A 13,837-nucleotide genomic window follows, 5' to 3' on the forward strand; every position below is an offset into this window, starting at 1 on the left:
GTATATGTATAGCTGATTCACTTTGTTATAAAGTGGAAACTAACACACCATTGTAAAGCAATTATACTCCAATAAACATGTTTAAAAAGAAAAAGACTTTGGGATGTGATTAGAAGGTTTTCTAGCCAGTTCTGAAATGAAATCACCAAGCTGTAGGAGGAGTACTTTTATACAGCATCATCCATCCTTGTTGGCGACCCAAATGATTAAAGGTTTGGGAAATTGCCCCTCTAAATATGGGCTAAAGGAACTGGGTTTATTTAGCTTAGAGAGGGAGACTGAGCATGCTGAGGGGGACTTAATAATAGTCTCCAAGAATATGAGGGATATTCTATGAGTGATGGAAAGCAGCTGTTTCCTGTTTCCACTGAGCGCTGGATAAGAAAGAATAGAGTTAAATTGCAACAAGTGGGTTTAAGAACTACTTGGCCATAAAGTTCAAGACAACAAACCCACAAGACCAAAGTCACTTCTCTGTTTCAGAATTATGTAGCTCACTAGCTATCTTTCTTGGGTGCTTTCAACTGGCCTGTTCTTGAACTAGTAGAAAGATATGGAGGACCTTTCACCTGTGTGAGAGTATGAAGTTGTCCAGTGTCAGAACCTACCCGTGTTCCGTGGCTGAGGAAGCCCTTATCTTCTAAGGAGATTTAAAAAGAAAAGAAATTCAGGATCTCTTTGCTCCCCCCTCATCTGCTTTTAAAGCCAGATAATCTAGATCTGCTTCTTCTATATGAGATGAAAACTTTCCATAGATTTGCCAGTGTGTGTTTTTTTCTGCCCACTTGGTCAATGTTGTCACGACTTTAAAAAAAGTTCTGTGTTTTTAGTGAGATTGTGTATACACATACATGTGTATACGTACATGTATATAGGCATGTGTGTATATATGGTGTCTTAAGATATGAGATATATACACATATATCTCATAGATATTGTAGATATTTGATATATGATATAGATATATATTTATCATATGTAATTAATTCAACAATGAAAGCAATGTTTCATTCTAGACAGTGTGTCTGTGCGTGTTAGGGATATGAAGATGAATAAGATATACACCATGGGGCTTCCCTCGTGGCGCAGTGGTTGAGAGTTCGCCTGCCAATGCAGGGGACACGGGTTCGTGCCCCGGTCCGGGAAGATCCCACATGCCGCGGAGCGGCTGGGCCCGTGAGCCATGGCCGCTGAGCCTGCGCATCCGGAGCCTGTGCTCCGCAACGGGAGAGGCCACAACAGTGAGAGGCCCGTGTACCACACACAAAAAAAAGATATATACCATGCTAATTAGGAACAAAGCAAATAAATACACAAAGCATTACAAAATAATGCATCATTCTAGAAAGTCAGGTAGGGGAAGAAATTTAAAGACAGAAAAGTGAGTTTGGGGAATGTTACTAGTCTTTAGTCAACGAGGCAGATGGAAATGCCTGAAACTTCTTCTCAACTATTGTTTCACCATTGTTATCCTGTGTTAGGTGAATTTTACTGTTTATTCTGAATTGGATAAAGGGGTGTCTTATTTGCCCAACTAGGAGTGTTTTCAAGGCAAGGTTTCATTTCCAGAGGATTGACTGCTGTTGGGTTATATCTGGAAAATTATAGGTTTTTATCAGCATTAACTGTGTTTGTGTTCCACGTGGGATATTTTCATCTTGTACCCACATTTACTATAAGCTTATTAGAAATGTTTGCCTCTGTCTTTGAGTGTTCTCTGGCATCTGGGAAGCGGCGGGGGCGGGGGGGGGGGTGGTGGACCGTAATCCAGCCCTGACTCCCACAACTCTTTTGGTCTTCAGAAATCCAGCATTGAAGGAGGAAAAATGACCTGGGGTTGCTTTAAATCACTCATTCACTGTGAAGCTTTGAGCAAGTTACTTAACCTCTCTGAGTCTTACTTTCCTTCATCTACCTGACAAGAATGTTTTCAGGACTAAATTAAATGCAATAGTATGCTCCAAGCTCAGAGCTCATGTGCCCAGCCCTTAAGTCATTGATTCACAAAGGGCTTCTCTTGCCTATGGTAGCATCATGATTGCCTCTAGATTCTCTTCCCTCGTGGGCTTTGCTGGACCTTAGGGGCAGGTTTGTAGGGTAGGGTTGGTTTAAAATTCATGAGGGCACCCGAAGTCCAATTGTATGATTTTTTTTCCCCTTTTCTATACTTACTCAATCCAGAAAAAAAAAGTCCACTATAATGCCAGATGTTCCAGGAAGCGTTTGTTGTCAAACTACTTGAAACAAATTATGTGCACACATGGAAGGAAAGTGCGTTGTAAAATCAGCAGGAAGATTATGCTTTTTTTTTTTTTACAAGGTTTAAAGGAGAATAAATCAGTCTTCTAGATATGCAGGTAGTCATTTAATAGACATTGATTAAATCGAGTGCTGTGCTTTGAAATGATATCAAATTGAAGACATGATCCTTGCCCTGGGAGGGTTTATGAACTTGTTGGAGAGACCAAACATGTATATATGAAATGATCACAGAACGGTTAGACTCAATCTCAGGAAAGGAAGTATAAAACAACAGGGCTTGAGCCCGTAAGTACTGAGGAAAGGCAGGATACAGGTTTGGGTAGGGATTTAATATAGTTCTTGGAGACTTAAGGTCGTGGTTTGACGGGTTCATAAAACAGTATCGTTTAAAGACAGACAGAATTAAAAAAAAAAAAAACCCCAACCTAAAATGTTCACTTCCTATAGAAACCTAAGAACATACTGCAGTTACTCTTAACTTATTTGAAATAAATGCATCCTTCTAAATTCTCAGCGTTCAGGCTGATTTCCTTTCAAACTCTCCCTCCACACTGTGCCAGACGGCTCCTGCCCAAATTTGTTCTTCGTCTGCGGGATATGGAATATTTTTATAAATCATAACAAGTCACAGGGAGGGTAAAAATCCCAGCTCGAGACCTACCTCAAAAGCTGAGGCGTGCCACGTATTTTACTGGCGGTGGATCTAGGAACCAAGGGTAGGACCTTTCTCTCTCTATTAGAAGAAGATTTATAATTCAGAGCCTTCTGAGGGTGAGCCTGGATCCTCTGACCTGGACCCATCCTCCAGCCCGTCCCCACCTCCCAGCTCCCCAAATGAAATAAGCAGGGAAGCAGGGCAACAAAACCATTAACTTAATAGCGTCGAATTTATGGCTGAAATCTTGCAAAGCTTATGTCAGCAGAGGAAAATAATTACTGTCACTTTCTTTGAGACACTTGGCTTTATGGTTCCTGTCACCTTTATCATAACACACAGCTGATTTAGTAGCTCTGTTTTTCATGGCAAATGGCCTGGTGTTATGTTTTTATGCATGTGGACATGCTAGTGAGATGACAATACATGGATAGACTGGGGTGGGACTAAATTTAGATAATGAACTGGAATACTGTTAACGGTTTGGGTTTAGTCATGCTGTCACTATGCCAGCTGAGCTTTTCTCACTTGCCCTTTCCTCCTCTAGATTCTCAAATCCAAAGATTTAACATCTCCAACCCAGCGCTACATCGACAGCAAAGTCGTGAAAACCAGAGCAGAAGGCGAATGGCTCTCCTTCGATGTCACTGATGCTGTTCACGAATGGCTCCACCATAAAGGTGACCACCGCCCTCTGTTCTCCTCCTTCGATGTTCAGTGATCCTAAGTTATTGCAAGTCGATTGCAGATTGAGGGGTATTACATGCACAGACAAATGACCTCCTTGACTTAATGTTTTCCAGACAGGAATCTGGGATTTAAAATAAGTTTACACTGTCCCTGCTGCACCTTTGTACCATCGAATAATTACATCATCCCCAACAAAAGTGAAGAACTAGAAGCGCGATTTGCAGGTAACTGAAACCGGGGCGTATGAGGTGGGGGAGGGAAGGGCCTCTGTTGATAATCTCCTGGGGGGATGAGGTCAGTTTGCATGTGAAAATGAGATTGCTGGGTGAGGCCCGGGGAGTTTCATTTGTTTGGGCAAAGCTATGGTTGGGGAAAGATATATGAAGGCAGAAAGGACTAGAAGAAAGGGATTCCTTCCCAGTTTACACTGCTCGATGCCCCGTGATGACTTGGCAGTACTAACTGACAGACTTACCAACCTTCCAGACTCTTAAATAGCCTGTTCAGCCCTTTATTCTTCACTCGAGCAAACCAACATTCCATCTATGCTAATAGTATAGAAGAAGAAGATCACGTGCATTCAAGGACATCCATTGATTATCCCCCCCAAACCCAACGTCGTGGGGAAGCCACCACTGTTATCTCACAGAGGACGTCCTCTCCCACCACAGCCTCTGTAACTAACCTGACCTGTACCAGAACACACCCCCTTTTCTAGCTGCTGCCCAAGATTCCAAGTGGCTTCCTTATCAGACTTTCATAATAGTTTATAAACACATAACAAGGTTTTAGTCGCCCCCCTAGTCTTGCTTACCTTTTAGTAAGCTTACTTTAGCCAAAAGTCGAAGAGAATGAGGAGATGCCAAGGGTTCAAGTCATGTCTTACGTCAGATAACAAGTCGTTGGAGGACGAGAGGTGAGGGGGGAGTCTGGACCTATTGTGGGTTCAGCACTGGCTCCACACCACCAGGTGAGGGAGCTGATGGCCCTGTCCTAACTCACCCCACCTGGGACCTCCATCCATTGGCAGAAGGCTCCAGTGGACCTTGCTCATGGAAAAATACTCCCAGCGGTCTAGAGATTATTTCAGTCTCTAACCTAGTCACGATTCTCTAGAGCATGGAGATTAAATGCTTAAGCTGGCTGTCTCCTGAGTGTGCTTTGGGGAGCTCGAGTTTCTCCATCTCAGATGGAATCAGGAAGGTGTTGAGGATATCATAAAATCAATGAAAAACCCCTTTCTTCACAGCTTCCCAAAGTAGCATTAGGTAAGGGTGGGTGACTTCTGTTTCACTTGAACCTCATTCACTGCAATTTAGTGTAAGTCTCAGTTTAGGTTCATCAGGGAAATCTTTTGACTTGAGCAGTCCTAGGAAGAGAGGGGACCAGCGGGTGACACGTCCTATGGCCGTGTCATCAGTCGTTGAGGCGTTGAGCACAGCCTACACTGAGGACTGACTAAAATAAACAGTCGAGATTGCCCTTGGACTAGTGGTCAAAGACTTCTTCTGTAGTGACTTTCACAACCAACAGGCCCTGCCTTGGACACTGAACTGCCTTCTGACAAGAGCCCCATTTAGCCGTGTTCCTTGTCACCTGCACTAGTCCTATCCACTGCCGTGGGGAGTGAGCCAGCTGCTGCTGCTGTGTGGTCATCACTGCTCTTTGTGACAATAGAAAAGATATGGCTGATTCTGTCTGATGGTGAAGCTAAATGTCTATTACCCGAATGCATTTTTTCAAGGTATTGACGGCACCTCCACATATACCAGTGGTGATCAGAAAACAATAAAGTCCACTAGGAAAAAAAACAGTGGGAAGACCCCACATCTCCTGCTAATGTTGTTACCCTCCTACAGACTTGAGTCACAACAGTCCAACCGGCGGAAGAAGCGTGCTTTGGATGCGGCCTACTGCTTTAGGTAAAGGAAATAAAAAGAAAACAAAAAGTAACTGTGTTTGTTTAACGTTTGTACTGCTTTTGCGCCCCCCCCTTCTTTTTTTTTTTTACTAAAAATGGACTGGAACTGCAACTCATTGCATAAAACCAGGACTAGAAAAGTTAGAGCCATCGTATTTCGTAACATCATCCTTTCCGGAGGTTGAAACAGTTATTTCTATGCTGTATTCATCAGTTCTTTAACAATGAATCTACTGTGAAGGGAGAAAACTAGCCCCCTGAACTTTTTCCCCAAACCCCTCCGAAGCACTTTGAGGCTGAAGGAGAAAAGGAGCTGTCTGTTCCCCAGAGCAAAGTTAGGTTTATTTGAGGTGCAGGATGGCGGGTCCCTGACTGGGGAGACTCACCACCTGTAGAAGCCTTCACTCTCCCTGCGAGGTACCCATGGTCAAACCTTCTTCACCGTAACAGTGATGAGAGAGACAGAAGAAGGATGCTGTTTGTCGTGTCTTTCACTAGAGAATATGAGAAGGGAGGGTAACATAAATTTATCTCCCATTTCCACCTGAATTCATGGTGGGAAAGTGTGAATGTTTTTCTGTATTTTTTTCTTTCTCTTTTTTCTTTTGGCCATGCCACTGGTGCAGCTTGTGGGGGCCTTAGTGGCTTGCGGGGATCTTAGTTTCCTGACCAGGGATTGAACTCGTGCCCCCTGCATTGGGAGCGCGGAGTCCTAACCACTGGACCACCAGGGAGTTCCCCTTTTCTGTGGTTTCTTAGTAAGCGTGGTAGGAGCTGTGGGGTGGTGAGGGGTCCTCACTGATAAAGTGCTCAAAGTGTGTGAGTTCACAAGAAAAAGGGTGATTTTGGGTTGCCAGAGCCAGTGGTTGCTCTAAGCAAGACTCTGTGTTTCTTATCTCTGGTTCATTCCTAGATCCAGGAACAGGAAATGAAATAAAGGATTTCTTCTCAAAGGAAAATGCCTTAGATTGTTCTCTGTAAATACCTATTGTACCTCATCCATTTTGCATTTGAAAAGGCAATAGAGGATGGATGGCCAAACTGTGCACTGTAGGTTGGAACGGGCTTGGTCTCGTCTGCCACGTCTTTGCTTATATCTCATCATTTAAGGGAAGGGTTTGATTTTTGAAGTCACAGATAAGCGGGTCAGGGCATAGGACTCACAAGGGAGTCCTGCGAATCACCATCACACCTCATCATGACAGTCTCTTGAGATTGCAGTTCAGCCATTAAAACCTGGCCCGTGGTATTTGCTCATACATATTTGTTGAATAAATGAACGAGTCATTTTCCTGGTTTGGGATGAGGGGCGGGGGGATTGGGGTGAAATCAGCTTCAAAATCTCCATTGCTCTTTCTTTTATCAGAAATGTGCAGGATAATTGTTGCCTACGCCCACTTTACATTGATTTCAAGAGGGATCTTGGGTGGAAATGGATACATGAGCCTAAAGGGTACAATGCCAACTTCTGTGCTGGAGCATGCCCGTATCTGTGGAGCTCAGACACTCAGCACAGTAGGGTAAGTACGGGCCTCACTTGTCCCTTCTATTCTTGGGCTGCTAATATGTACCTGCTGATAGTATTTCCACATGAATTCTAAATAGCCTGGTGCCCTTTTGTCATCACACGTAAATGGGTGCTGGAGACACCGTTTTGAAGGATGAGAAAAAAATGTAAGCTGTAGGTGAACTCAGAAAGTAACACTGATGAGTTTGGACAGTATGTCTGGCCTTCCCAGTTAGATTACAAGCAACTTGAGGACAGTTTAATTTTTGCTTTGTTTTATATTCCTAACAGCTGTAAGCATAAATAGGTAGGATCAGTATATCACTTAGTGTCATGTGCTGTTAAGATGTGCAGGGACCCAGGTCTCCAGCTAAAAAAAGGATCCGTTATCACCTCCATCAGGGACTGTCATGTTTGAAAGAACATTGAGGACTTCAGTAGGTGCTTTGGCAGAGTGATTCACTAGTGTATGACAGTTATAAAATCATTTAACTTCTCTGAACCTCAGTTTTCTTATCAGTAAAAAGGAATGTCTGTATTAAAAATTATTTTTGAAATAATAATGTCCAACTCCAGAGTGGATGTGAAGAATATAAAGATGATATATGTAACAGTGATTTGAAAATCAGTATCTCCCAGTCTTTTCGAATATAACCCAAAGTAAATGAGAGTCTGAATATTTTATTAAGTTACTTCAATGAGGAATGAAGGCTAATTCAGAAGGCAGGTCCTAGATTGGATGCCATGGGTTCCCAGCCCAGATTAGCAAAGACTTTTTCTATGTAATGATGGTATTTGTCCAAATGCTTCTTCCTGGTGCCTAGTCATGTAGGATTTTTAGAGATGGAAAAGACTTCACAAGTTATCTTGTTCCATCCTCTAGTACTATATATAAAATAAATAAACAACAAGGACCTACTGTATAGCACAGAGAACTATACTCAATATTTTGTAACAACGTATAAGGGAAAAGAATCTGAAAAAGAATATATATATATATATATTTATATATATATACACACACACACACACACACATAACTGAATCACTTTGCTGTACACCTGAAACTAACACAACATTGTAAATCAACCATACTTCAATAAAAATATAGAATAAAATGAAATAAGAATAAAATAAAATACAAAACAATAATAGGCTCTCTTGTTCAAACCTTTCATTTTTTTAAAGAAATTGAAGCCTAGATCAAGGAGATGACTTGCCCAGGAGCAAACAGTTGGTGACAAACCAGAGCTTGGAGCGCAGGCCTCCTTGTTTTATAACCAGGCCTTCGTTCACTGCGTCTTAGAGTTTAATTCCTGAAATGTGGCTACACACTGGGGTTATGCCTCTGTAAATCTCCTTATTAAAGAAACATTAGAAAAATTGCCTTCACTGCAGGATAGGAAAATGAATCTCCTGCCAAAAAGGTCCCATAATGCGTTCAGCTGAACTCAAGAGTTTGGGGGATATCAATGATTTTCGATAATCTGTATTATAAAATTCCTCTTGAATTCAGCTGAAAAAATCTTGTGTTGGTGGAGCATGAAGTCTATTTATTGATAAACACTTGCATATGCTAAACTTCCAATGGACAAATACGGCTCCCTTTCCTTCAGCTGTTTTCGTGACACCCCTGGAGGTTTTGGCTCCCTGGGCTGACCACGTGCTTGGCCACGTGAGGGAAGCTCGCTTATGCCTGTCGCTTGGTCTGAGCTCTCTGGCCTGGCTGCTTCAGCTGGGCTGTGGCAACAGTAGCTGTAATGTGGGCGAGACCCAGTTGCCAAGTAGAAACATAATTCTCCTCCCTGATACACAGAGGGAGTGTGTGAAGGCTGAGACCACGCTTGTTTTTCAAGGAGAGAGGAAGAATCACTGTCATGATCACAAATATGTGGTTTGGACAGTTACCCAAAAAGCCAGAGGTAGCTTAATAAAGTAGTCAGTGTTGCTGTGCTGAACAGATCTTCTGTCTTAGGCTGAAAACATTGCAGTGAATCTCGAGGAAAAGGTCACTCGCTGTTTGATTAACACATTAATGGCATCCTTGGAAATGTCTCTTTATCATCACTGGGGAAGCTCCATACTTCCGTTGGTAGAAGTCACATACCCCTTTGATATAGGATGGGGTTAAAGGTATAGCACTGACCATAGAACTTGCTTTTCATTCTAAGACTGACTATTCACTCCTCCAACTTAGCCACTACCATTTACCACATGGAAAGCTAAATGGACGATTGATTATTATTATTATTTTAAGAAAAAGGTAACAAAGTGAATCATTAAGAATATAGATTACTTCTGAGGTCGTTCTTAGCATGACTGTATTTACGAAGCAATGAAAAGACTTTGATCTTTATTTATTTTAAATGAAAATTTAGGTGACATTAAATTGGCCTGAGAAGACACTTAGCCTAGGAAGATTTCACACTGCAGACAGATGTCTTTTGCTCTACCTAAGGGTAGATTAAAGCTCTGATGAGAGTTTTAATAAAAAATGTTATTCTCCTGTTTATCCATGTATTCATTTCTTCACCTAGCATGTGAGTCTTGTTTTGATTTTGTCCAGAGAAGTCTCACTAGGGCTATAAGGTTAAAAAAAAAGAGGTGTGTAGAGTCCCTGACCTCAAGCGAACTCTTCGTCTAGGTGGGGATTGAAACTACTCACGAAACTTCAGTTACAGAGAAGTGTAGACACAAGGCGAAATACCAGGTTTGGTATTTGGACCAAGTTTTCTGAGGGCCTGGGAAGTATGGGCAGCAAAGGAGTGATCAAAGTAAAGACTCCTTGGAAAAACTGGAAAATCTGTTGAATGAGCAATTTTGTCTAATCTGACTTTTACAGAAGTATTTGTTTACAATGTATGAGAAAAGGATTCTGTAGGAAAATGGTGAATTCAGGGATTCCTCAGGACGCCTACCCGTTTGACTATAATTGGAGAATAAGTAAAGGAAAGTGTAAGCCCCAAATAATCTAAATTGCCTACTCAGTGCTGTGGCTGATAAGATAACTATGTGCGATGGTTCTATTAAAAAATAATTGCCTGTTTTCTGGGGTCTTTTCCTATGTTTTCTTTCTTCTCCTGTGTCCTTTCAGGTTCTCAGCTTATATAATACCATAAATCCAGAAGCATCTGCTTCCCCTTGCTGCGTGTCCCAGGATTTAGAACCGCTCACCATTCTCTACTACATCGGCAAAACACCCAAGATTGAACAGCTTTCTAATATGATCGTAAAGTCTTGCAAATGCAGCTAAGATTCTTGGAAAAGTGACAAGACGATAATCAAACAGTGATGATGATGATGATGATGATGATGATAGTGACAAAGGCAATGTTTGTAACAAGAAAACACGAGAGAGCCTTGCTTCATCAGTGTTTAAAAAAAATTTGAAAAAGCGGTACTAGTTCAAACACTTCGGAAGTTTGTGTTCTGTTTGTTAAAACTGGCATCTGAAACAAACAAAAAAAAGTTGAAGGCTTTATTCTATATGTTACCTACTCTGTAAGTGAGAGAGACAAGAAGCAAAACCTTTTTTTCTTGAGAAAAAAAAATAAACACTGGAAGAATTTGTTAGTGTTAATTATGTGAAAGAAAAAAAAAAAAACAGGAAAATCCCGTTAAGTGGAGTTGCTGTACATACGTTTTTATCCCATGCCTCACTTGATTTTTCTGTATTGCTATGCAATAGGCATCCTTCCATTCTTACTCTTAGAGTTAACAGTGAGTTATTTATTGTGTGTTACTATATAATGAACATTTCATTGCCCTTGGAAAATAAAACAGGTGTATAAAGTGGAGACCAAATACTTTGCCAGAAACTCATGGATGGCTTAAGGAACTTGAACTCAAACGAGCCAGCGAAAAAAAGAGGTCATATTAACGGGATGAAAAATGCAAGTGACCTATTATATGACTGAGCAAGTCTGCATGAAGAAAAGACCCTGCAAACACATGCTCTCTACCAACTGCTGGAGGAAGCTTCTTGTAAGGTTCAAAACTGAAAAGCCTGTTAATAAAGGAAACTTTCGGTCAGAATAAGTCTGTAAGATTTTTTTTTTTTTCCTTTTTAATTGTAAATGGTTCTTTGTCAGTTTAGTCAACCAGTGAAATGTTGAAATGTTTTGATATGTACTGGTCAAACTTCAGACCTTAAAGTATTGCTGTATAGCTATGCTCTAGATTTTTCCTTCATTTCGGTGTATGTAACCATACCTATATTACTACAATAGATGGGTATAGAAGCCAGTATAATTGGAAACACATCTGCAGATCTCTTTTGCAAACGATGAAATCAAAACATTAACTACTTTATGTGTAATGTATAAATTTTTACCATATTTTTAATGTTCTGTAATAATGTCAACTCTGATTTAGATTGGACTTAAATTTGGCGCTTTTTAATGATCGTTCGGAATTGTGTGTTTCCTTTAGCTGGCCAGTACTTTTGAGTAAAGCCCCTGTATTTTGACTTGCACTACAAATACATGTTTGATAGTATTTGTTCCACCTGTGCTTTTGCATTGTCCATTATTATGACATAAGCTACCTGAGTCCACTTGTCCTTTTTTTTTTCTTTTATAAAAAGACATAGTTTTCCTTCATTTTCTAAGCATCATTACTAATCAGTTCAGACATTAACAATCTTCTATTTTAGGGAAATTGGGGATTATAGATACATAGATAATTGAGGTGAAATGTTTTAGTTTTAGCAAGGGCTTAAGGATCTGACTGGAACTCAGAATCTTGGTGACTGGGTTAGGAAAGGCTTCTCTAACTTGGTTTAATCAGTATTTTCACAGAATTCTACTGTTACAAAAGAGCAGACAGTTCTTAGGAAACAACTGTTTCTTTAATCGAGTTTTTAGTGTTCAGGGAGAAATGGAAAGATTTACATTTTAGTTGATTTTTTTTTTTTTTTAAGGAAGAAAAAAAGCCCAGGTCAGCATAAGTCATTTAGTTTATTTCACTGAAGTTAAGGTTTTTATAGATGTTCTTTGAAGGTTGAAAAGGCACTAGGCAAATTCTCCCATGATCAAAAAAATCCTTTCTTTCCTCTGAATGAGAGTTATCAAATCAGAGGTTAGAATTTACCTTGCTGAAATACATGATTTGCCACAATTTTGCAGAGGAGGTAACCTTATGTCAGGGGTTGTAGGATATGTCAGTTTGTCAGTTGTCTCTTATTTAGCTTTAGGATAACAATTAATAGTAAGTCAATGGAATATTTGCAGTTTTACCTAAAGAGCAGCACAATGAGGTGTGAATCCAGCGTGAAGTTGTTTGTTTGATATAGTGTACTTCTTTTTTGGAATTTCCTGACCATTATTAAAATGACAAATTGGATTTGTTTGAAAACTGGAAAAGCAAGAGATAGGATGCCACAGTACCAAACAACCCTTGGGTTGGATGTAACCCAATCCCAGATTGGAGTGTGTTGATTTTTTTTTTCTCTTCCACTTTTCTATCCATCCTATGTAAATCACTTATTTCTGCAGGTATTTTCCTCTCAGATAGAATGACATTTTGTTTTGTATTATTTCGTCTTTCCTCATGAATGCACTGATAATATTTTAAATGCTCTATTTTAAGATCTCTTGAATCTTTTTTTTTTTTTTAGTTTGGGGGTTTTATAAGGCCTTTATTTCCCATAAGTAAATATTGCTATGAGAGGGGAGGGAGTGGGGAAAATGTTAGTATGTGGGTGGGGTTGGCCTGCAGTTTTTCTGTGATAAACAGCAATACGATTTTATGGTTGGCATGATTTTTTTTTTTAAATGGAACATAAGAATAGCTGTTTTGTATTTTGATGACTGATTACGCTGTATTTTAACACAATGTATGTCTGTTTTTGTGGTGCTCTAGTGGTAAATAAATTATTTCAATTATATGTCGATGTGTTTTTCCTGTCCTGGTATCATCCTGGAGACCAGAGAACACTTCTGGTTCAGGGAGCGTGATCTCAAGCTAGAAAAGTCACACCAGCTTTAAGATTGTGCTTTTTTTTTTTTCCTCAGAGAGATTCAGTCCAGAGATGTCATGCTTTAGAGTTCCAGAGCCAGGATGTATCTATCAAGGCCTGAAGAAAGCGCTGTGCAGGCTTTGTATTCCCTTGTTTATTGCTATTTGGTAATTGTTGGAGATTTAGTTTCCATCCAGCTTGACTGTCTACCAGAAAAAAAATGCAGAGAGTTGTTTGGACCACGCTTTGGCTTTCTAATCCTATGTTCTGCCAACCCCAGGGCCAAAAGAACTGGTCTAGACAGTATCCCCTGTAGCCCCATAACTTGGATAGTTGCTGAGCCAGCCAGATATAACAAGAGCCACGTGCTCTTTGGGGGTCGGTCTTTGAGAGCAGCTACTCCTTTATTTCTCCCCTACCGCTGCACCAAAAAACCCCTATTCCCGCAAACTTCTTTGGCTGTTCACCCTGCAAGACCAGACTTTGCAAGTGAGTTGCCAGTCTCTCAATAAATCAAAGTAATAAAAAACGTCGTTGTGGCTCCATCTGGCTGTCCTGCTTTATCTAATGAAAGAACGAATTTGTGCCTGTGTTCTAAACATCACCTAGAAACAAACCATCCATTCAAACGTCTAGGTAGAACAGAAAACGGTTCCCTTTTCTACACTCTGTGTTTCATCTTTTATACTCATCTGTTATAGACAGAGGAAGTGTTTCACTTGAAAACAATTCGTTCGTGCTTCTCTGCAGTACCAGGGGCCAGTACCAGGCCTATCACCCCAGCCCTCACCACCTTTATTTGAAGTGTGAGAAGAAGAGGGTATCATAGGGTCATGAAAAGAG

The 13,837-nt window shown here is 40.6% G+C and overlaps 1 protein-coding gene across 3 annotated transcripts in view; it reads left to right on the plus strand.

Annotated features, from left to right (window-relative positions):
• Positions 1–12,922, plus strand: part of TGFB2 (transforming growth factor beta 2) — an 82,668-nt gene extending 69,746 nt beyond the window's left edge. For 2 of the 3 annotated variants that reach the window (XM_004315083.4, XM_004315084.4), the window contains 5 exons: positions 3,465–3,597; positions 3,721–3,831; positions 5,352–5,529; positions 6,895–7,048; positions 10,130–12,922. In XM_004315083.4, coding sequence (XP_004315131.1) covers positions 3,465–3,597; positions 3,721–3,831; positions 5,352–5,529; positions 6,895–7,048; positions 10,130–10,288 — 735 coding nt within the window. In that variant the 3' untranslated portion in view covers positions 10,289–12,922. The remainder of the gene's footprint in view (positions 1–3,464; positions 3,598–3,720; positions 3,832–5,351; positions 5,530–6,894; positions 7,049–10,129) is intronic. The other variant, XM_033850770.2, reaches the window with a different exon arrangement.
• Positions 12,923–13,837: the final 915 nt, after the last annotated feature.

The sequence above is a fragment of the Tursiops truncatus genome, chromosome 1 (assembly GCF_011762595.2).
Source record: "Tursiops truncatus isolate mTurTru1 chromosome 1, mTurTru1.mat.Y, whole genome shotgun sequence".
Taxonomy (NCBI): Eukaryota; Metazoa; Chordata; class Mammalia; order Artiodactyla; family Delphinidae; genus Tursiops; species Tursiops truncatus.